This window comes from Mustela lutreola, chromosome 5 (assembly GCF_030435805.1).
Source record: "Mustela lutreola isolate mMusLut2 chromosome 5, mMusLut2.pri, whole genome shotgun sequence".
NCBI classification, from domain to species: Eukaryota; Metazoa; Chordata; class Mammalia; order Carnivora; family Mustelidae; genus Mustela; species Mustela lutreola.
Window position 1 is genome coordinate 102033066 of NC_081294.1, and position 25304 is coordinate 102058369.

At 37.2% G+C, this 25304-nt stretch overlaps 1 protein-coding gene across 9 annotated transcripts in view; it reads right to left on the reverse strand.

Moving 5' to 3' along the window:
* The window catches only part of GFM2 (GTP dependent ribosome recycling factor mitochondrial 2), a 79996-nt gene that overhangs the window by 35247 nt on the left and 19445 nt on the right, over positions 1 to 25304 (reverse strand). For all 9 annotated transcript variants that reach the window (XR_009354013.1, XR_009354012.1, XR_009354011.1 and 6 more), the window contains 7 exons: positions 16754 to 16879; positions 15977 to 16065; positions 11481 to 11569; positions 10004 to 10064; positions 9143 to 9322; positions 4565 to 4645; positions 465 to 613 (listed from right to left, as the gene is read on the reverse strand). Coding sequence is in view for 4 of the 9 variants with exons in the window: in XM_059175242.1 (XP_059031225.1) it covers positions 465 to 613; positions 4565 to 4645; positions 9143 to 9322; positions 10004 to 10064; positions 11481 to 11569; positions 15977 to 16065; positions 16754 to 16879 (775 nt within the window). In the remaining 5 variants the exon portion in view is untranslated. The remainder of the gene's footprint in view (positions 1 to 464; positions 614 to 4564; positions 4646 to 9142; positions 9323 to 10003; positions 10065 to 11480; positions 11570 to 15976; positions 16066 to 16753; positions 16880 to 25304) is intronic.

Below are 25304 nucleotides of genomic sequence, written 5' to 3' on the forward strand. Positions count from 1 at the left end.
TCAGGTCATGATCGCGGGGTCCTGGGATCAAGTCCTGCATTGGGCTCTCTGCTCAGCGGGGAGCCTGCTTCCCTCTCTCTCTCTGCCTACCTATCTACTTGTGATCTCTGTCAAATAAATAAACAAAATCTTAAAAAAAAATGGTAAAATCTAGTATAAACATATTTACAGAAAATTTATCAAACATCCCCACTATACTGCCTTTTTTTTTTAAACTAAGACAACATGGTAAACACTTATACTTTCATACAGCAAAAAAGACACACTGTTCTACCTTCATCTGTAAATACAGCACATCACAAAAATAATAACAAATGCCCCTTTCAAATAAAACTCTATATTGTTTACAAATATATTCGTCAATGTTATTTTAAAAATGGTGATTTAACTACTTTTTTGAAACAAGACCTCTCTGCCTGTTTTCTCAAGGCTGTAAGATTTTAATTTATTACTTGCATACTCACAGAAATTCATACTTGCGCTCTTCAGGTGAAGGCAAGTACATAGTAATAGCATCTAACAAGGGCTGAACCCCTTTGTTTTTCAGGGCACTTCCACAAAGCACAGGAACTGCTGTCTGAGCCAGTGTTACTCTGTGTATTGCAGCCTGTAGCTATAAAGCAGAGATATTAAGTACTCCGTGTGCAGTATACTGGCCACCATTTTTTTTTTTAAATTTTTGTTTTTTTTATAAACATATAATGTGTTTTTATCCCCAGGGGTACAGGTCTGTGAATCGCCAGGTTTACACACTTCACAGCACTCACCATAGCACATACCCTCCCCAATGTCCATAACCCCACCACCCTTTCCAGACCCCCCTTCCCCCAGCAACCCTCAGTTTGTTTGGTGAGATTAAGAGTCACTTATGGTTTGTCTCCCTCCCAATCCCATCTTGTTTCATTTATTCTTCTCCTACCCCCTAAACCCCCCATGTTGCATCTCCACTTCCTCATATCAGGGAGATCGTATGATAGTGGTCTTTCTCTGATTGACTTATGATACCCTCTAGTTCCATCCCCATCGTCGCAAATGGCAAGATTTCATTTCTTTTGATGGCTGCATAGTATTCCATTGTGTATATATACCACATCTTTATCCATTTATCTGTTGATGGGCATCTAGGTTCTTTCCATAGTTTGGCTATTGTAGACATTGCTGCTATAAACATTCGGGTGTGGGACGCCTGGGTGGCTCAGTTGGTTGAGGGGCTGCCTTCGGCTCAGGTCATGATCCCAGCGTCCTGGGATCGAGTCCCACATCGGGCTCCTTGCTCGGCAGGGAGCCTGCTTCTCCCTCTGACTGAGCCTGCCACTCTGTCTGCCTGTGCTTGCGCTCTGTATCTCTAACAAATAAATAAAAATCTTTAAAAAAATAAAAAATAAAAAAAATAAACATTCGGGTGCACGTGCCCCTTCGGATCACTACGTTTGTATCTTTAGGGTAAATACCCAGTAGGGCAATCGCTGGGTCATAGCGTAGTTCTATTTTCAACTTTTTGAGGAATCTCCATGCTGTTTTCCAGAGTGGTTGCACCAGCTTTCACTCCCACCAACAGTGTAGGAGGGTTCCCCTTTCTCCGCATCCTCGCCAGCATCTGTCATTTCCTGACTTGTTAATTTTAGCCATTCTGACTGGTGTGAAGTGGTATCTCATTGTGGTTTTGATTTGTATTTCCCTGATGCCAAGTGATGTGGAGTACTTTTTCATGTATCTGTTGGCCATCTGGATGTCTTCTTTGCAGAAATGTCTGCTCATGTCCTCTGCCCATTTCTTGATTGGATTATTTGTTCTTTGGGTGTTGAGTTTGCTAAGTTCTTTACAGATTTTGGACACTAGTCCTTTATCTGATATGTCGTTTGCAAATATGTTCTCCCATTCTGTCAGTTGTCTTTTGGTTTTGTTGACTGTTTCCTTTGCTGTGCAAAAGCTTTTGATCTTGATGAAATCCCAATAGTTCATTTTTGCCCTTGCTTCCCTTGCCTTTGGCGATGTCAAACTATCATTCTTTGCAGATAATATGAAACTATATGTGGAAAACCCAAAAGACTCCACTCCAAAACTGCTAGAACTTGTACAGGAATTTAGTAAAGTGTTAGGATATAAAATCAATGCACAGAAATCAGTTGCATTTCTCTACACCAACAACAAGACAGAAGAAAGAGAAATTAAGGAGTCAATCCCATTTACAATTACACCCAAAACTATAAGATACCTAGCAATAAACCTAACCAAAGAGGCTAAGAATCTATACTCAGAAAACTATAAAGTACTCATGAAAGAAACTGAGGAAGACACAAAGAAATGGAAAAATGTTCCATGCTCCTAGATTGGAAGAACAAATATTGTGAAAATGTCTATGCTACCTAAAGCAATCTACACATTTAATGCAAACCCTATCAAAATCCCACCCATTTTTTTCAAAGAAATGGAACAAAGAATCCTAAAATTTATATGGAACCAGAAAAGACCTCAAATAGCCAAAGGAATATTGAAAAATAAAACCAAAGTAGGTGGCATCACGATTCCAGACTTCAAGCTCTATTACAAAGCTGTCATCATCAAGACAGTATGCTACTGGCACAAAAACAGACACATAGATCAATGGAACAGAATAGAGAGCCCAGAAAGAGACCCTCAACTCTATGGTCAACTAATCTTCAACAAAGCAGGAAAGAATGTCCAATGGAAAAAAGACAGCCTCTTCAATAAATGGTGTTGGGAAAATCTGACAGCCACATGCAGAAAAATGAAATTGGACCATTTCCTTACATCACACACGAAAACAGACTCAAAATGGATGAAGGACCTCAATGTGAGAAAGGAATCCATCAAAATCCTTGAGGAGAACACAGGCAGCAACCTCTTCAACCTCAGCCATAGCAACTTCTTCCTGGCCATCATTTTTTAAGGCCTTCTTATTCTTTTTTTTTTTTTTTTTAAATAACATTAATCACTACTTAGTATCTTGCATATATATTTAATGGTTTATTGTCTGTCTCTCAGCCCACCAGAATACAAAATCCATATAAGCATTATAACAAATCCCATAAAAACACTGCTGAATCCCCAGAAACTTGAAATGTCCTTAAAATTAGGTATCTTAAAAATAAGTCTTGGGGCACCTGGGTGGCTTAGTGGGTTAGGCCTCTGCCTTCGGCTCGGGTCATGATCTCAGAATCCTGGGATCGAGCCCCACATCGGGCTCTCGGCTCAGCAGGGAGCCTGCTTCCTCCTCTCTCTCTGCCTGCCTCTCTGCCTACTTGTGATCTTTGTCAAATAAATAAATAAAATCTTTAAAAAAAAAAGACTATAAAAATAAGTCTTGAATAAATGAATATACTTCTAATTTAACCTTAACAGAGGAACTGACCAGAAATTAAAAACATAAATATAAATTATAATTTTTCAAAGAAATTAGACCCACATCAAATCAAATCCAAAGAAAATCAGAAATCAAAGTAGAAATCAAATTTGAAAGAACTCAAAAGCCAGGAAAAGGTTGGATGTGCTTGTAAGCTACTGAAAAAGACATGATGGGTCAATTTTAACTCAGATTATAAGCTCTTTGAAAACAGAAATCATGTGATTATAAGGCACAATAAACATCACATCTAACTTTCAAATGTTAAACAAAAATTTTCAGTAATAAGGACATTTCACTCAAAATAAAAATACCTTTTTCCATTTCTAACCCCAAAGGTTTCCAAATTAATCCAACCCCAAATTAATCTAGAGACTCGTATTTTTCCTACTTTTTTTGTGAAAAATAACTAGGTAAATTTGCTGGGCTCATTCTGGATCCCATTATACATACTTCCATCTAAAAACACTTTACTTGGGGTGGCAGGGGGCAGGCTCCTGGCTGGCTCAACTGGTGGAGCATTCAACTCCTGACCTCAGGTTCCTAAATTCAAGCCCTACGTTGGGCATAGAGCTTACTTAAAAACAAATAAACAAAAAAACAGCTTTACTTGGTAACTCTTGTTTCATAAAGAAAACTAAAGATGGGAGAAGGTCTCTGGTAGAAAATAATGGAAATGCTTTGAAGAAATCTGTCCTAATTCAATTACTATCACCATTTAAAACATGCCTATTCTCTGGCTTAATGTATTTGAAAGGAAAACAAAAAAATAAACACCTATAATGAGCTTCTGAGAAAAATTAAATCACATTCAGAAAAAATGTGAGAAAAATAATCATTGCAGCAGTCTACAAAACCAATAAATTTTCAATACAAAATTTCTATATATAATTTCCCTAAACTGCTGAGAAAAATGATCACAATGAAAATGCTGCAAAGAAGGAATAATTAACTTATGCTGATTCAAAGCAGTAAAAAGGATACAATCTCTGATTTTACAAAGCCCATTGAGACAACAGTAAATCAATACCATTATTTAAGTACTTGTATTAATAGTGACTTTACCCTACTGTTCTCCCAATTAAGTCAGCCTTTTCTAATGCTATGCAAAGTTGAAAAAAATATAACACCGGAGACAGAAAAATCAAACCATATCCAATTAATAAAACTTTATCAAAGTAAGTGAATAATAAAATTTACCTTTTCAGTTGGAAGCAAATCAAAATTTTCACTGAATTCTCCTAAAACCAAGTCAGCAAATTCATCATCCAAATCTGCAATCTATAAAGAAAGATTTTAGTTCTATAACTTGCTTTTATTATCACGGCTATTAAGTCCAAATACCATAAATGTACATTATTCAGATGTTTCAAGACAGCTACATGATCTATCTTATTCAGTTCAAGGAACTCTCCACATCTTCTCAAGAGATAGTGTTTCTTTCAAAGGAAAGGAAAAGGGATTGAAAACTGAAGATTGGCAATTATGAGTTCTTATAGTCATGGGAAGCAATAGCCAGATAAAGTATCTCAATGAAGTGCTATCTACTCAGAGTGCTCAAAAGAAGTAAGATACACAATTTAGAGCCACTGACAATATATATAAGGGATTACTATTTTCAGATAAATTTGTAAGTCTTAGTTCATAAAAAAAAAAAGCTTCCCTTGGTATTCCTTTAACATTATGAATGTTTACCAGATCTCCTAAGACACTCCAACTAAAGTAACTCATCTTACAGTAATCCTGCACTGAGGGAACAGATTTAAGTTGGGGGTCAAAGTTATCACTTCAGCAATAAAAATGCAATTATCTAATTCACATTCTTTTCTTAATCATCTGCCTGTATGAAACAATTCAGCTGACAATAAATTTAACAAATATTTCAAAAGCGGGCACCTGGGTGGCTCAATTGGTTAAGTGTCTCCTTCGGCTCAGGTCATGATCCCACGGTCCTGGGATCGAGTCCCAAGTCGAGCTCCCTGCTGAATGGGGAGTCTGCTTCTCCCTCTTTCCCCTACCCCCACTCATGATCTCTCGCTAATAAATAAATAAATAAAAATGTTTTTTAAAAGTTTCAAAAGTTTATGACAGTACAACAGAGCAAAACATTCCAACCAACCTGGGAAGAAAAATACACTCCTACCCGCTAACTATTATAGAAACATACCTAACCATTCCTCTGAAAAGAAGTATATATGACTCCATCTTCTGGAGCCAAACTGCCTGGAAATTGCTCCACTACTAACTAACTTGTTCAAAATTTTAGGTCAAGTTACATCACCTCTTTTACCTTGGTTACTCATGGAGATAATAATATTACCTACTTCACACGGGGAGGATTAAATAACCAATTCAAAACATGCTTCTAGGGGCACCTGGGTGGCTCAGTGGGTCAAGCCTCTGCCTTCGGCTCAGGTCGATCCCAGGGTCCTGGGATCGAGCCCCACATCGGGCTCTTTGCTCTGTGGAGAGCCTGCTTCTTCCTCTCTCTCTGCCTGCCTCTCTGCCTACTTGTGATCTGTCAAATAAAATATTTAAAAAAAAAAAAAAAACATGCTTCTAGGACATACAGTAAGTACACAGTAAGTGTAATGATCACTATTCACCTCAGAACACAGGAAGTTGATTCTAGTCCACACTAATCTTATTCTCTTAAAAAAATTTAATTGTGGGGCGCCTGGGTGGCTCAGTGGGTTAAGCCGCTGCCTTCGGCTCAGGTCATGATCTCAGGGTCCTGGGATCGAGTCCCGCATCGGGCTCTCTGCTCGGCAGGGAGCCTGCTTCCCTCTCTCTCTCTCTCTGCCTGCCTCTATGCCTACTTGTGATCTCTCTCTGTCAAATAAATAAATAAAATCTTTTAAAACAAATTTAATTGTGATAAAATATAACATAAACATAACATTTACCATCTTTACCATTTCTAACTGAACAACTGGGTAGTGTTAAGTATTTTCATACTGTTGTAAAACTAATCTCCAGAACTTTCCCAATCTCACAAAACCAAAAATCTATACCATGGAACAAACCTCCTCACTCTCCACTCTCTCAGCCTTTGGCAACTATGATTCTATCCCTACAAACGTGACTACTCTAAATACCTCATGTAAGTGGAATCAGTAAAGTATTTGTTTTTGTGACTGGCTTATTTCAATTAGCATGTCCTCAAGTTTCATCCACATTGTAGCATGTGTCAGATGTCCTTCCTTTTTAAGGCTCAGTTGTATGTATACACCATATTACTTATCTTATAGATGAACACTTGGGTAACTCCCACCTTTCGGCCATTATGGATAATGCTGCTAGAATAAGGATATGCAATTATCTCTCAATACCCTGCTTTCAGTTCTTTTGGATATACATCCAGAAGCAGAATTGCTAGATGATATGGTAATTCTATTTTCAGTTTTCTGAGGAACCACCACACTGTTTCCCATAGTGGCTGCATCATTTTCATTCCTACCAATAGTATACAATGGTTGCAGTTTCTCCACATCTCTGTCAATACTTGTTTTTTGGTTGGCGGCGGGGAGGGGGTGTTGTGGGGTTTTGTTTGATAGTAGTTATCCTAACGGGTATGATGTGATCTTATTCTCTAATGAAAATAAAGAAAATGTGAGACCATCTGGACAAAATAATAAACTGTTAATTACAAGGAATATATATTCCTTGAGGAATATTCCTTATAATTATATATATTCCTTATAAATATATATATTCTTTGTAATTGGCACTTAATATTTTATACATATAGTCTCAAATTTTCTTAATTTTCATTATAGACCATTATGTCCTAAGACATGCATAAGACAACCTAAAAAGCTCAAAGGGGAACCAAATATTTACCCAATTATTGATTAATAAATGTCAATTCCACTTATATTCTGCTTAGGGCCTCCCAAATTAGAGAAGCGGTATAGTGAAGTGGTTAAGAGCTCTACCTCCAAATGAAGACAGACCTGGGTTCAGATTCCAGCTCTACTACTTATTAGCTATGTAACAACTTATTTAAGAATTCTAAGCTTCAGGGCGACTGGGTGGCTCAGTGGGTTAAAGCCTCTGCCTTCGGCTCAGGTCATGATCCCAGGGTTCCGGGATGGAGCCCCGAGTCAGGTTCTCTGCTCAGCGGGGAGCCTGCTTCCCCCGCCCCCTCCCTCTCTGCTTCCCTCTCTGCCTGCATGTGATCTCTGTCAAACAAATAAATAAAATCTTAAAAAAAAAAAAAAAAGAATTCTAAGCTGTTGTTTCCCCCCTAGTGAAACAAGGATACAAGGATAATATAAGTTGTGATGATCAAATAATATACGTAAAGCACTTAAACCAGATCATTGTAGGTCCTCAGTAACTGTTACCCAATAATAAAAATAATCATCAACATTCTGGTAATGATAAAGATGATTGGTATGGGGGCGTCTGGTGGCTCAGTGGGTTAAGCCTCTGCCTTCAGCTCAGGTCATGATCCCAGCATCCTGGATCGAGCCCCATATCAGGCTCCCTGCTCAGCGGGAAGCCTGTTTCTCCCTCTCCTTATTCCCCCTGCTTATATTCCCTCTCTCGCTGTGTCTCTCTCTGTCAAATTAAAAAAAAAAAAAAGATTAGTATGTGATATAACGGGAAATAATTACTTCAAAAATAAATTCAAAGATGAATGAAAAAAATTAATGATGAGAGGATCTATTTTGAATAGTTTAATTTAGAAGAAAAAAAGTCAAAGGGTTTGGAAGCAAATGTTTTTCTCTACCATAAGATTCAGAGGTTATTTAAGGCATTACTTATTAGTCTATATATGAACAGTACTATGTAAGTATTATAAATATTAACGATCTTACTATTTTCCATTAAAAGTTTGGGGGTGGGGATGCCTGGGTGGCTCAGTTCGTTAAGCATTTGCCTTTGGCTCAAGTCATGATCCCAGGGTCCTGGGATCAGGACCCAAGACAGATAACCTGCTCAGCAGGAAGTCTGCTTCTCCCTCTCCCTTCTGCCCCCTCCCCCTCCTCAGACTCACTCTCTCTCTGTTTCTTTCTCTCTCTCTCATAAATAAAATCTTAAAAAAAAAAAAAAAAACCACCAACTTTGACGGTGGAAGAGGTCCAGAGTTCTCTTTTAACTATAAAATTAATGGTTTTAAAATTTCTAAGTTAATGTGTCATTTGATCAGTAAAAGATGGACATATCCTTTGACCCAGCAATTTCATTTCCAAGTGTAACCCTAAACAAATTCTTACACATACACACAAGGAGATACAAACAAAGATGTTCACATCAACACTGTTCCTAACAACAAAAAAGATTAAAACCTCAAAGTGCATCCACAGAAAAAGAGACAATAAATCGTGGTATAATACTGAAATACTAAAAATGAAGCATAACCACACGTAACAGGATGAATCTGCAATAAAATGTTATAAAATACAATTATCATTCCATTTAGGTAAAGTGCAAAAACATGGGAAATGAAGTCCTTCATGAATCCATACATTTGCAACAAACTATAAAGCAAAGCAAATGCAAGAAAAACACTACAGTCAGGATAATGGTGGTGGGAGGTGTAAATGATCAGTGGAAAAGAGAGATGTAAACAGTAAATGGCACACAGATTCAAGACATTTGCTAATATTCTAGTTCTTAATGTGAGTGATGCAAACATTAGTGTTCATTCTATTATTTATTATACTTTACATATTCCATATGTAATTTTATAAAAATTTCGTAATATATAAAATATTTTTAAAGTTTCTAAATACTTATGCAAATGTAAACTCCAAGTATTTAGTTTACCTGTTCAATTAAGTCATTCCTTGCTTCAGTTGTCTCCTTCAGCAACTCAGCATCACTCGTTTCCAAAAGGGATTTCCTCTCAAAGTCTTTTCCATCCTCTGATGGACGATTCCAAAGAAGTTTTTCTTTACTTACAACATCCACAACTCCTTTGAAAGCTTTGCCTTCACCAAGTGGTAACTTCAAGTCAGAGTGAAATTAACTTTGTTACATGACCACTCAGTTACAATCGATTTGGTGATAAAGTTTATCTTCCCCTACTTTCCCCCAAATGTATATTATCATTATTACCACAGTCTGTATTTATATTTATATGCCAACTTTTTCAAAAAAGATTTGAGATAGTTTTAGAAAAATACAAGTCACAATAAAATATGGGACGCCTGGGTGGCTCAGTTGGTTAAGCAGCTGCCTTCGGCTCAGGTCATGATCCCAGCGTCTTGGGATCGAGTCCCACATCGGGCTCCTTGCTCCGCAGGGAGCCTGCTTCTCCCTCTGCCTCTGCCTGCCATTCTGTCTGCCTGTGCTTGCTCTCTCTCTCTCTCTGATAAATAAAATCTTTAAAAAAAAAAAAATTTAAAAAAAAAAAAAATAAAATAAAATAAAATAAAATAAACTGATGAGGAAATCTGAAGTTGTTGCCTTTTTTTTTTTTAAACAGAGCTAGAAATAGAGCAAGTGAACACAGGCATATGCCAGCACAGAGCAAGGGGTAGAAGGAGAGGGAGAGAATCTTCAGCAGGGTCCCCCACAATCCCACAACCCTAAGATCACGACCCGACCCAACATCAAGAGTCGCACTGACTAAACCACCCAGGTTCCCTGGAGTTGTTGCTATTAATCAACCAAGTATCAACCAACCTGTAGAAGCAAAGGCTTTGCCTTCAATTTCTCTCTGATGCTTTCAACTGCATATTTAAAACTGCAGAAAGCAAAATAGCTAGAGTTAAAAATGTTAAGATTCTTAAAACAGGTTTAAGAATTAAAATTACATCCCTTTTTACTGTCTCCAATGTTCACCATTTAACAGTTTTCCTTAGGACAATATGTTGATTAAACTTTCAATGTCGGGCGCCTGGGTGGCTCAGTGGGTTAAGCCACTGCCTTTGGCTCAGGTCATGATCTCAGGGTCCTGGGATCGAGTCCCGCATCGGGCTCTCTGCTCAGCAGGGGGCCTGCTTCCCCCCCCTCCCTCTCTCTGCCTGCCTCTCTGCCTACTTGTGATCTCTCTCTGTCAACTAAATAAATAAAATCTTTAAAAAAAAAAAAAAAAAAAAGATTTAAACTTTCAATGTCAATTTCAGATAACAGTGCTGGACTATCTACCATAATCTGCTGCACAGGTATCTAGGGTATTATTATAAACTTCACTTACCTACAGTTTGAAATTAAGATTAGATAAACTGATCAAGGTCACTGATAATAAATTACAGTTATGAGATTAAAATGCATGCTTTGTGATTATGAGTCAAGGATTCTTTCTTCTATCAATTATATTTGCTATTACACATAATTCCCACTCTTCCCCAAAAGGCAGCCTTAATTTTTCTGTATCTTTATCACACGCATTCTTAGTATCCTGTTATCAGCTTTAGAATTACTGCAGAAAATTACATAAACAGAAATAATACTGTGTGGTTTTAGGAGAGGGACAGTTTAGGTTTTGTTTTTGTCATTCTCACACCACATACCAGGATCTCTCTATCACATTACCCCAAAATCCTTTATATTCTTGATTCTCTGAATTTTGTTCTCAAATCCATGTATTTATTTTGGATTATCATTCTGTGAGTCTTTGAGCATTACCACCACATCTTAGTATTAACTTTTTTTCCCTCTATGCAGGTCTTAAAACATCTACATTCTCTCCCAGTTCCCTTTTAGTGAGAGCATATTAGCCAGTAGCTAAAGAAAATCAGGGGACAGAAAACAATCATCTACCTTCTACCGTTAGTAATGATGGGGAGCACCACAGTCTTTAGCAATACAGGGATTATTTCACACTGCTCTAGACAGAACCAGTGGAATCATTCAGACATCACTCTGTCAGGATTCTAGAAAACAGAATATAGCCTCTCTGCATTAGAATCATGATGATTCAACACCTATCACTTCTCTATTAATCCCACATTGTTATTCAACCTATGAACTACCTGCTATGAAACCTTTTAATGGAGGGAAAAAAGAGAAATTTTTTAATGGGACTGAATTGAGATTCCATAGAATATTTATACTCTATGGGGAACAGTTGTTTGTAAATTTAAGTTATAGTCCATTAAAATCTCAAACTGTATTTCTACTTTAACATGTGAAAAAAAAAAAAAAAACTTAAAAATACCTTGCTCCAGTTTTGTCCATTTTGTTTAAAAAGCAGATTCGAGGTATCTTGTGTTTATCAGCTTGCCTCCATACTGTGAGAGTTTGTGCCTAAGGCAAAGACAAAGGGAAAAAAAAAACTCATATTAAACAAAAATAACTATGTTACTACATACAGAACAAACAGATCTAAGAAGCTATTATAATGGAATTGGGCCCTGTTCTAGCACAGAATTAGCACTGCTGCATTGACACTTCCAGAGTCACTTTTCTGCTAGTAGGTTAACAGAGTTAAGACGTAATGAAGGGTGATGAACAGTGTGCTTCAAACTGAGACTACTACTTTGGGTGATTTACGTTGCCACACAAAGAGAACAAACACCTGGAAGGTAACTGAGAGTCATGTAAAAAAGACTTCACTGGGGCACCTGGGTGGCTCAGTTGTTTGGGCAACTGCCTTTGGTCATGATCCTGGAGTTCCACATTGGGCTCCCTGTTCAGCAGGGAGTCTGCTTCTCCCTCTGATCCTCTCCTCTTCTCATACTCTCTCTCATTCTCTCTCTCTCTCTCTCTCACATAAATAAAATAAAATTAAATTTAAAAAAAGACTTCATCAAGAATTAGAAGACGTGGGACACCTGAGTGGCTCAGATGGTTAAGCATCTGCCTTCGGCTCAGGTCACGATCCTAGAGTCCTGGGATCAAGCCCCACATCAGGCTCCCACCTCAGTGTGGAGCCTCCTTCTCCCTCTTCCTCTGCCCTTCACCCCGCTCATGTTCTCTCTTTTTTTTTTTTTTAAGATTTTATTTATTTATTTGACAGAGATCACAAGTAGGCAGAAAGGCAGGGAGAGAGAGCAGGCTGAGCAGAGAGCCCGATTCGGGGCTCAATCCAGGACCCTGGGATCATGACCTGAGCTGAAGGCAGAGGCTTAACCCACTGAGCCACCCAGTCGCCCCTCTTGCTTTCTTTCAAATAAATAAAATCTCTAAAAAAAAAAGTTTTAAAAAGAGAAAGAATTAGAAGATGTAACTTTTTGTCAAGTTTCACTTTACCTAATAGAGTTTACACAATACTGAACTCCTAAGTTTGGTGACCTGTGAAATATGGACTTTGGCCTTAATTCATATAGTTATTGTGATGTTAAAAAACCAAACAGGACTGCACTATCGAAATGCTACTGTGATAAAAATTTTTATTATGAATATTTAGATGCTGATGTAAAATGAAAAAATGATTAAAAGGAGAAAAAAAAGCCAGCAGCTGTATTTCTAAGTAGCAATTCTCATGTGCTTTTCTATTTGATTTCTTTTAATTCTACTTTTTATACATATTTCAATAGTTCCACTCTGTTATAGTATCTGTGCCTACTGGAGTTCCGAAGCCCTGAAGAAGAACATAAAAAGTCTAATGTAATGGCATTACCTAAAACAGAAGCCACTTTATAATTCTATTAAGTAAAATTTATATAGAATAAAAAACACTCAAGTGTACAGTGAGTCTGATAAGTACATACACTTGCATATATCCCCCATCCTCCAAAAAAACCTGTTCTCATATCTGTCACCAAAGATTCATTCTGCTTATTTTTGAATCTCATATTAATAGCATGGCTTCTTTCACTCAGTGTAAAATTTCTGACATTCATTCGTGTTGTTAGGTATACTGGTTCTTCCTCTCCTCCCTCCGTCCCTTCCTCTCGCTCTCTTTCTTTCTTTTGCTAAGCTCCTTTGTATAAATGTGCCAGCTGGCTTTTCTACCCACCTGTGGATGAACACTTCAATTATTTCTAGTTTAGGTCTATTATGAATTTAGCTGCTATAAATAAGTCTTGTTCAAATAGTTGCTCCACATTCACAAACAATATTTCCATCATTCTTCTTTAGCCATTCTTGTGGGTATGAAACAGTCTCTCTTTGTAATTTTAATCTGCATTTCCCTGATAACCAGTGAGACTGGCCATCTTTTCATGTGCTCATTGGGCCATTCATATATCTTAGTGAAGTATCCACTCAAGTCCTTCGTGCACTTTTTTACTGGGTTGTTAGTTTTTATTATTGATTTGTAGTTCCTTAGATATTCTGGATGTAAGTCCTTGATCATACACATGTACTGTGAAAATTTCAGCACATACTTCCTAAAACAATGTTATTTTCCTGCATTATCAATAGTGTTTAATGCACTCTGGAAACTTAACATTCATGCAATATCTTATCTAATGTAACAAATTATATATATATATATGTTATCCTCCCCCAACAACTTGTCATTCAGAAAAATCTCGAATCTATTAAAAAACAAAAAAGGCTGACGAATAGTACAATGAAAATCTATGTACCCTTCACCTAGATTCACCAAATATGAACACTTTGCCACACTTGCCTTTTTTTCTTCAACATGTGCATATGCACACATTATACGTGTGGCTCTGCAAACGTGCCATTGGGATCTACTATTTAGAGAATAATTAACTGACAGCCCCAACTACTGTTCGTCTTGTCTACCACCATAGTCTCTCAAGGCCAAGCTAATGGCTGAATACAGCAGGAATACTAATGTAGGTTGTTCTTCTAAGACCTGTGGAACTTCTCCAACAGGTGAATTTGGACTCCCCCATCAGCTTCGTTGAACCTCTTTCAGAACTATGCTGTAGTCTGAGACTCTTCCTACCCAATCCTCCTTCTTTTACCCTCTCCCTGATAGTTATCAGACCTACCCTGTGGTTTAACTGTACTCTCCCACTGCTCTCTTTTCTTCTCTGTTCTTCACAGGCATTTCTCCCATCTTGGCATCTACTCGTCAAAGTACGCAAACTAACAACATATGTTTATGTGTGGGTAGAATATGAAGCACTAGAGCAAGATGTACATATCATGACACTTCAACCCTAAATACTTCAGCCTGTATTTCCTAAACATACAAACATTTTCCTACATAACTATTTTCAATCATCATTCAGAAAAATTTAAGCTGACACATACTTTTTCCTAATATAGTCTGTATTAAAAATTTTCTGTTTTTCAAAAATATATATATATGTATTTTTTCTGTTTTTCCTGAAGATGTTCTTTGTAACTGTTTTTAGATCCAGAACCCTGAAGATCATATTAAATTTTCTTGTATCTTTGGAATTGTTTAAACTAAAATAGTACCTCAATTTTTTACTTGTAATCACTCATTTCCCTTACATTTACATTTTTTTTTCAACTTCTGAAAGCCCCAGGCAGTTGTTTTGCAGTATGTCTTTCAAATTACATTCATCTGACTGTCTTCTCATTATTAGATTGGGGCCAAACATTCTGTCAGGAATAAAACATTGATAATGTTGTGTCTTTCTTAATGCATCATATCAGGAAGCCCATGCTGTCATTTGTACCATTTGAAGCATGTTAATTTTGATCACTTAATTAAGGTATCACTTTTAGTAAAATTTTAAGATTAGAAGAACTGAAGATGATTCTTTATTCAATACAGCCCATCTTGAGATTATAAGACAAATGGGGATATCAATTAAAGAATGCATAACTATAATTTATTATAAATCCATTTTTAAAATTTATTCAAGAATTCAGGGGCACCTGGGTGGCTCAGTGGGTTAAAGCCTCTGCCTTCAGCTCGGGTCATGATATCAGAGTCCTGGGATCGAGCCCCGCGACGGGCTCTCTGCTCAGCAGAGAGCCTGGTCCTCCTCTCTCTCTGCCTGCCTCTCTGCCTACTTGTGATCTCTGTCTGTCAAATAAATAAATAAATCTTAAAAAAAAAAAAAGATTTATTCAAGAATTCAATATATATTAGCTGTTGGAAGATAATTCCTCATGGGTCCTTTACCTCTCTACATATTTTGTTAGGAGAGGCAGTGACTGCATTTGTTCTGGACTATGTTTTCAAAGATGCTGATATAATCATCAGCTTGGAAAGACAGAGACAGTGTCTCCCTCTGGATCAAAAGGTAGGTAGGTTTGCCTATAACCCTGAAAGATAGTAACTCTCTTCAGAGCAAACAGCAAGCATGTCTACTGGCCATTATAAAACATATGCGTTTTCTAAGCAGCAGATGGTACCCCTGCATGGGCAGCTGTCACCTGCCTCCCTTTAGGTTGTCCTGTGAGAACTGGGTCTTGAGGAAACAACGCAAGATAATACTAACACCCTGGCTTTTGCTGTTTCTGTGACTATAAAGTTCTTTGTCCCTGACTCAAGAGTCTTGTGTCTTCTGCCAGCATGCCATAAAGCTGTGGCAGACTAACCAGTTAGCTTGAAAGTAAGGTAGAATCTCAAGGCCTTCATAGTTCTCAAACACCAACTTCCATATTTCCTACAGAAAAGCAAACTACTTTCCTTTTACAATGAAATATCTGGTATCACATATAGATCACACAGCAATATCAAATCTAATTTCCTTTCATAATTTGACTTATATGAATTTATATATGGTTATAGGTAACTAAAGGTGATACATTCTACTTAAAAAAAAAAATTGTGCTATTGTAGCTTGTTCACTGTGGCAGTATTTTTACCTCTACACCAGCAGAGGCATCAAACACAGCTACTGCACCATCCAACACTCTAAGGCAGCGCTCAACCTCCAACGTAAAGTCCACATGACCTAAGAAAAAGATAAGAAACATAACAATCCTTTTAAAAAAAAAAGGAGCCAGCATAGCCAGCATATACCTACTTTTGGGTATATATTCACAAGAACTGAAAGAAGAGTCAAGACATATCTGCAGGCCATGTTCATAGCAACACTCTTCACAGTAGCCAAGAGGTGGAAACAACTCAAATGGCCATCAATGGATGAATGGCATATAAAGTTCTGCATATATACAAAATATGCCATATATGTACAATGGAATATTTTACAGCCTTAAAAATGAAGGAAATCTTGTCACATTATTACAATATAGATGAAGTCTGAAGGACTTTATGCTAAGCAAAATAAGCCAGTCACAAAAGGACAAATACGTTAGGATTCTACTTCTATGAAGTATCTAAAGTAGTTAATCTCCTAGATAAACAAGGTAGAATGGTAGTTATTGGTGATAGGAGGAGGGCACAAGGTTGAGTAGTTGTATAATAGATATGTAGTTTCAGTTCTGAAAGATGAGGTACTTCTGGAGAATCTCACAACAATGTAAATATACTTAACTCCTGGTTAGAATGGTAAATTTTATAATATATATATATATATATATATATATATATACTTTTTACTACAATTTAAAAGAAAACACATCCACAAACTAAAACCTCCAATGATGCAGCATCTCTGCAGTGCTAGAATAGTACCATACCTGGCGTATCAATTAGATTGACTCTATATCCCTTCCAGTCGAATGTAACAGCAGCAGACTGAATAGTAATGCCTCTTTCTCGCTCTTGAGCCATGAAATCTGTCACCGTGTCTCCATCATCAACATCTAACAAAGAAAAGAATACATAGTTAGGTTGATACCAAGCACACTTCATTGTGATAGGGTGTTTACTTGACAGTTTATTTTTTAGAAAAAGAGTGTGTGCACATGCAAGTGGGGGTAAGGGGAGAGGCAGAGGGAGAGAGAGAATCCCAAGCAGGCTCTGCACTGAGTGAAGCTCAATCACAGGAACCTGAGATCATGACCTGAGCAGAAATCAAGAGTGGTTTGCTTAACCAACTGAGCCTCCCAGGCGACCCCTCTACTCGACAGCTTACTTTGCTTCAACACTGTTTGTAAAATATTTTGTTTAATATTCAGAGCCCTTAATCTTTCTCTAAATAAGCCTTTGTTCTAGAAAAAGCTTTTCCAGCAAAATTAGTAATTTTTCCATACAAATAATTTTCTGTAACAACTAAGATAGAATTGGTTCAAATATTTTATTTTTATTGAACTTGATATTCCTTTCATTTTTTTCCCCAAGTTTAACTTTCATTATCTCTTCTTTACTTACATTCCTCATGCCTGATCCCTGGACAGGAGGCAGGGTACTGCAATGAATGAGCCCAGACAGACCTAGATTTAAGTACCACCTTTACCATGACTATTCTGTTAACTTTAAGCGAGTTACCTAACCTAGTCTGTAAAATAAGGTTAATAAAGGCAATCCTATGGGGTTGTTAAAAGAATGAAATGAGACTATATAAAGTACCTAGCTCAGTAAATGTTAAGTAAATGGTAGCTGCATAAAACAAGGTAGAGAAAAAATTCCTCCAAAGTTAAATTCTCCTTTCCAAACCTTTTTCATTACTAAATTTTTCCCAAAAAGGGCATTTATTTGTACTAATGAAAATGAACTCTTGGTAGAATTTCTACAGTACAAAGTCATGGATAGAGTTCATCCTGACAGCCAAAAAGGTCAAATTATTCTGCATTAAAATTCTTGAATTATGCACTGAATTCTGATTAAATTTACTATTCAAAATTCAAAAACACAGGTTATTATGACCTTATACTACCACTATTTAGGTCAGCATTGAATCTCTGAATTGCTAGCCAGGTTCCCCACTGTTTGTATATGTATACGTGTGTATATGTGGGTATATGTATATGTGGGTATATGTTTATTTGTGTATATATACATAACCAATAGAAGGAGAAATAGCAAGAAAAATATATTTGTCAGGAACTCCAAATATCTGTGTTATAGAATTAGTGTTGTTATTTGCAACATAAACAAGCAAACAAATACCATTAATGAGACAATAACCAAAGAGCTAACCAAAAGTTCCAAATGAAGCCATTTGTAAAACATGTCTTAGGCGGGGGAGGGGTGCAAGACAACGGAGTAGGAAGACCCTAACCTCACTCTGTCCCACATTTACAACTAGGTAGCACTCACATCTGAGTCAATAAACTGTAGTGCATTCTGAAGACTGGCAGAACAAACTCCATAGCCAAATGCAGAGAAGCAGCCAGCACTGGAGAGGTTAGGAAAGGCAGAAAGGTGGTGGAGAGTCGCCAGTAGGAGGAAGGGAGCTATGGTGCACAAAAGGGAAAGCACCAAGGAGTCCACATAGGTAAAGTAAATCCCTGTAACATCTAGTCTTGAAAACCAGAAGCGTTGAGTTCCATGAGTTTGTATAACCACAGACTTGGGAGTCTAGAGCTTTGACAGTCAGCTGACTCAGCAGTAGAGGAGCCAGGAGGGTGTTTGATAGCCAGGTCCCCGCCCTTAAAGAGTTAACAGCCTGAGTTAAGAAGCAACCTAAAAGCAACAGTTTGCACTAGGGGAAGGAGATCTGTTTGTATGGATTTCAGAGCAAGCTGAGGAACTTCCCTGGGAACAGAGGAACTGGCTGCATAAATAGAGAGACACCTGCTGGATGCAGTACTGCACAGACACTTGCTACTAACCTGCTAGTAGTGCACCAAGCCTGAGGACTCATGAACTCCAAGACTGCTGGTGCTGAGCTCAGGGCAAATTTTGTTAACACTGTGCATGCCCCACCCAGGCAATACCTCTGCCCGCTGTGCTGCTGTGGCCACTGCACTTTGGGGGATGTGACCAAGTCTAGCTGCTCAGTGCAGATTTTGCTAAGTCATGTGTGTGCCCTGCCCAGCTGCTATAGGCCCCCAGGCACCGTGTACACAAACTTACGCACCCCTTGTTGCTACCTCAGACCACATGCCTTGCACTAGGCTGCAAAGAGATGCTGTGTGACTGGCTACCACCTCAGTTTAGGAGATCTGACCTATTCCTAATAACCCTACAAATTTTGCAAACACTCCTGCATCACCTCTGAGCCTTCCTATGGTCACGTCCCCTCAGGGAAAGCAGCCCGGGTCTCATTAATACCACAGAGAGCAAGCACAGCTCACAACAGGCAGAGTCTATGCATGAGATGGGACTGATAGGGAAAGCACAATAACAGGACACAAGAAACACACATAGGAAACTCTGCTCAGGACACTACAAAACCTCTTCACAAGGCTACTACTTTCTTTTCTTTTCTTTCTTTCTTTTTTTTTTTTTAAAGATTAATTTTTTATTTATTTGACAGAGAGAGAGAGAGAGATCAGAAGTAGGCAGAGAGGCAGGCAGAGAGAGAGAGAGAGGCGGAAGCAGGCTCCCTGCTGAGCAGAAAGCCCGATGTGGGGCTCGATCCCAGGACCCTGAGATCATGACCTGAACCGAAGGCAGAGGCTTAACCCACTGAGCCACTTAGGTGCCCCAAGGCTACTACTTTCAAGAGCAGAAGACATAGCTGACTTTCCTAAGACACAGAAACAGACAAAGAGAAGTAAACAAAAAAAAAAAAACAAAAGCAAAAGAAGAAGAAGAATGAGGAGACAAAGGAGGAACTTGACAAAACCACAACTGGAGAGCTATGTGAAACAGAAATTAGTATACGTGACAAAGAATTTTAAGTAATGATAACTAAAAAAAATAAATAATAAAGTAATGATCATAAAGATATTCACTGAACTGGAGAAAAAAGTGGACATTATCAGTGTGACCCTTAGCAAAGAGAGAAAAAAATAACATTACCAGACATGAAGAACTTAATAAATGAAATTAAAAATACTACAGAATATTAACAGTAGGCTACAAAAAGCAGAGAAACATATCAGTGACCTGGAGGACAAAGTAATGTAAAGCAAACAAGCTGAAGAGATCCAAGACAAATACACCGTAATAGGAAAATAGACTTAGAGATCTCAGTGACTCAATCAAGTATTAACATTCGCATTATAGCGATCCAAGAAAAAGGGAGAAAAAGGAGGGCAGAAAAATGTATCTGAAGGAAAAACAGCTGAAAATATCCTAAATTCAAGGAGGAAAAACAAAGATCCAGATTTAGGAGACACAGAGATCCCCAACAAATTCAACCCAAGGAGGTTCTCACCAAGACAGAGAATTAGAATGGAAAAAATAGTGATAAAGAATTTTAAAGGCTGCAAGAGAAAAGAAGACAGTTACCCACAAAGAAAATCCCACGAGGCTATCAGTGGCTTTTTCAGCAGAAACTCTGCAGGCCAGCAGAAAGTGGCATATTATATTTAAAGTGCTAAAAGGAAAAAAATCCTGCACCCAAGAATACTCTGCCCAGCAAGGCTATCATTTGGAAGGAGAGAGAAAGAGTTTCTCAGCCTAAAAAAATTAAAGGAGCTCAGGACCATTAAACCAGCCCTAAAAGAAATATTAAAGGGGACTCTTTGAGTGAAAAGCAAAGACCATAAATAAAAGTATAAAAGGTAAAAAAAAAAAAAAAAAATTTAAGTATTTCTGTAAAAATCAGTCAAAAGATTCATAAAATATAAGGATATAAAGTATAACATCATATACCTAAGACATGGAGGGGAAAGGAGTAAAGAATGGGCTTACACTTATGCAATCATCAACTTAATATAGACTACTATATGCAGAAGATGTTATATATACATATATATAGTAACCAAAATTAAATATATATGCATATATATGTACCATATATATACACCATGTGTGTGTGTACCATATATATACATATATACACACATATATACCATATATAACACATATATACATATATACCATATGTATACACATATATATACACCATATATATATATAGTAACCAAAATTAAAATTAAAAACCAGTAATACACATGCAAAGAATAGAGTAAGGAACCCAAGTAGATCACTAAAAAAAGCCAACAAACCATGAAAAGAAGGATGAGAAAAAAGCTACAAAAACCACAAAACAAGTAACAAAATGGCAATAAACACTGATCTACCAATAATTACTTTGAATGTAAATGGACTAAGCACTCCAATAAAAAAACAGATGACAGTGAATAAAAAACAAGACCCATCTAAATGCTACCTACAAGAAACTCATTTCAGACCCAAAGACATCTGCAGACTGAACGTGATGAGATGGAGAAACATTTATCAAGCAAATGGATGTCAAAAGATAGCTGGAGTAGCAATACTTGTATTAGACAAAACAAACTTTAAAACAAAATGTTTAACAAGAAACAAAGAACAACACTATATAATAATGAGTACATGCCAGCAAGAGAATATAACAACTCTAAGTATTTATGCACCCAATATGGGAGCATCCAAAATACATAAAACCCTTAACAACAAAATTAAAGGAACTAACTTGTAATAACACAGTAATAACAGAGGTTTGTAATACTCCATTTGCATCAACAGATCATCCAAACAGAAAATAAAGAAACAATGGCTTTGAATGACACACTGGACCAGATGGATTTAACAAATATGTTCAGAACATTCCATCCTAAAGTAGCAGAATACATTCTTTGCAAGGGCACACAAAACACTGTTCAGAGAAGATCACATATTAGGCCACAAAACAAGTCTCAACAAATTATAAAAATCAAAGTCATACCATGAATCTTTACTGACCATACTATGAACTAGAAATTAACTATAAGAAAAAATCTGGAGAGACCACAGATACATAAAGGTTAAATAACATGCTACTAAACAGTGAGTGGGTCAACCAAGAAATCAAAGAAATAAAAAATTACATGGAAACAAATGAAAATGAAAACATAAAAGCCCAAAATCTTTGGGATGCATCAAAAGTGGTTCTGAGCATAAAGTTTCAAAAATACACGTCTACCTTAACAAGCAAGAAAAATCTCAGGGTGCCTGAGTGGCTCAGTCAGTTAAGTGTCTACCTTCGGCTCAGGTCATGATCCTGAAGTTCTGAGATCAAACCCCGCATCAGATTCCCTGCTTGGCAGGGAGTCTGCTTCTCCCTCTGCCTGCTGCTCCCCATGCTTGTGCGTACACTCTCTCTCTCACTCTCATTCTATCTCAAATAAATAAATAAAATCTTAAAAAAGAAAGAAGCAAGAAAATTCTCAAATAAACAACCTAACCTTACACATGAAGGAGTTAGAAAAAAAACAAATAAAACCCAAACCCAGCAAAAGGAAGGAAACAACACAGATTAGAGCAAAAAATAAATGATATGTAAACTAAAAAAACAATAGAACAGACCAATGAAACCAGGAGCTGGTTCTCTGAAAAGTTCAACAAAATTGAAAAACCTCTAGCAAGACTCATTTATACAACAACAACAACAAAAGAGGACCCAAATAAAATCACTAATGAAAGAGAAGAAATAACAACCAATACCACAGAAACACGAACAACTATTACAGAACATTATGAAAACCTATACACCAACAAACTGGACAACTTAGAAGAAATGGATGGATTCCTAGTAACATCCCAAAACTAGAGCAGGAAGGAATAGAAAATTGGAACAGACCAAATACCCACAATGACATTGAATCAATCACCAAAAACTAGGACTAGATAGCTTGACAGGTAAACTCCAACAAATGCTGAGAAAATTAATACATAACATATTCTTCTCAAACTATTCCAAAAAAATACAAGAGGAAGAAAAACTTCCTATTTATTCTACAAAGCCAGTGCCACCCTGACCAAAATCAGTAAAGGACACTACCAAAAAAAGAGAACTATAGGCCATTACCTCTCATGAACATAAATGCAAAATCCTCAACAAAATACTAGCAAGCCAAATCCAACAGTATATTAAAAAAATCATATACCACAATCAAGTCAGATTTATTCCCGGGATGCACAGGTGACTCACTATCCACAAAGCAATCAACAGGATACATCTTATCAGTAAGATAAACAATAAAAACTAAAATGCAGAAAAAGCATTTGACAAAGTACAGCATCCATTCATTATAAAAACCCTCAACAACGTAGGTCTAGAGGAAACATAGCTCAAATAATAAAGGCCTTATATGAAAAACCCACAGCCAACATCTTGGTGGAAAAACTTGGGAGCTTTTCCCCTAAGGTCAGGAATGAGACTATCACCCCTTTTATTGAACATAGTACTAGAACTCCTAGTCACAGGAATCAGACAACATAAAAAAACAAAATGTATCCAAACTGGTATGGAGAAGTAAAACTCTCATTATTTGCAGATGAGATGACACTATATACAGAAAACCCTGAAGAGTCTACTATAAAACTACTACAAACTGATTAATGAAGTGAGTAAAATCGTAGGATAAAAAAAATCAATGTTCAAGTTGCATTCCTATATGCTAATAGTAAACAAGCAGAAATCAAGAAAATAATCCCATTCACAACTGCACCAAAACCAGTAAAATACCTTGGAATAAACTTAGCCAAAGACATGAAAGACCAGTACTCTAAAAACACTAAAACACTGATAAAATTCAAGACAATACAAAGAAATGGAAAGACATCCCATGCCTATAAAATGTCCAAACCGCCTAAAGCAATTTATATATTTAATGCAGTTCCTATCAAAATATCAACAGCATTTTCCACAGAACTAGAACAAATTAGCTTTATATTTGTATGGGACCACAAAAGACCCTAAACAGCCAAAGCAATCTTGATGAAGAAAAACAAAACTGGAGGGATCACACAATTCCAGATTTCTTTTTTCTTTTTAAGACTTTCTTTGACAGACAGAGAGAGCGAGCCTGCATGAGCACAAGTGGGGGAAGGGCAGTAGGAAGGGGAGAGGGAGAAGCAGACTCCCTGCTGAGCAGGGAGCCTGATGTGGGGCTTGATCCTGGGAATCCAGGATCAAGACTTGAGCAGAAAGAAGATGCTTAACTGACTGAGCCCCCCAGTCACCCCCAGATTTCAAGTTTTATTACAATGCTGCAGTAATTTTAAAAATATATATGGTACTTGGCATAAAAATAGACACATAGATCAATGGACTAGAACACAAACCCCAGAAAAAAACCCACAATACCTGGCCAATTAGTATTCCACAAAGGAGAAATGAATATCCAATAGGAAAAAGTCTCTTCAATGAATGGTGTTGGAAAAACTGGGAAACCACACACAAAGAAGGAAACTGAACCACTTTCTATCACCATACACAAAAATAATCTTACATGGAATAAAGACCTACATGTTGAGAACTGAAACCATAAAAATCCTAAAAGAGAACATAAGAGGAAATTTCTCTTACATCAGTTTTAGCAACATGGTTCTAGATATGTCTTCTGAGGAAAGGGAAATAAAAGCAGTAAGAAACTACTGGGACTACACTGAAATAAGTTTCTGTGCAGCAAAGGAAACAACAAAACTAAAAGACATCCTATGGAATGGCAGAAGATATTTGCAAATGATATACCTGATAAAGGGTTAATATCACTGCAGCATTAACAACTGCCAAGATATGGAAGCAATCTAAGAGTCCATCTACAAGAATGGATAAAGAAGAGGTGATAAACACACACAAACACACACACACACACACACACACACACAAATACCACTCAGCTACAAAGAATAATGAGATCTTGCCACATGAACAACACAGATGGAAGTAGAGGGTAGCAAGCTAAGTGAAATATAAAACAAACAAAAAGCAGAAGCAGACCCATAAATACAATGAGAATGGACGGTTGCCAGAGGGAAGGAAGATGGAGGGATGGGTGTATGAGTAAAGGGGAGAGGGAGACTTCTAGTTATGGGATGAATAAGTGACAATGATAAAAGGAACAGTATAGGGAACACAGGTGATGACATTGTAATAACAGTCACTGTCTGATGTCAGATGGTAGCTACACTAGTGGTGAGCACAGTGTAATTTATAGAGTAGTCAGAGAGAGAGTTGTAGAGACAAATCTTGAGGACATGTGGCTAAGTATTAAATAAGCCGCAAAAAGATAAATACTCTATGATCCCACTTACATGAGGTATCAAAGGTGTAGAAAAAGTGGAATGGCACTTTCCAAAAGCTAGGCAGCGGGGAAAAAGGTGGTTATTACTAATGGGTTTAGTGGGTGTTATACAAGATTATAAAGTGCTAAAGATTGGTTACCATCAGCATAAATATACACAAAACAACCCAAATGTGCACTT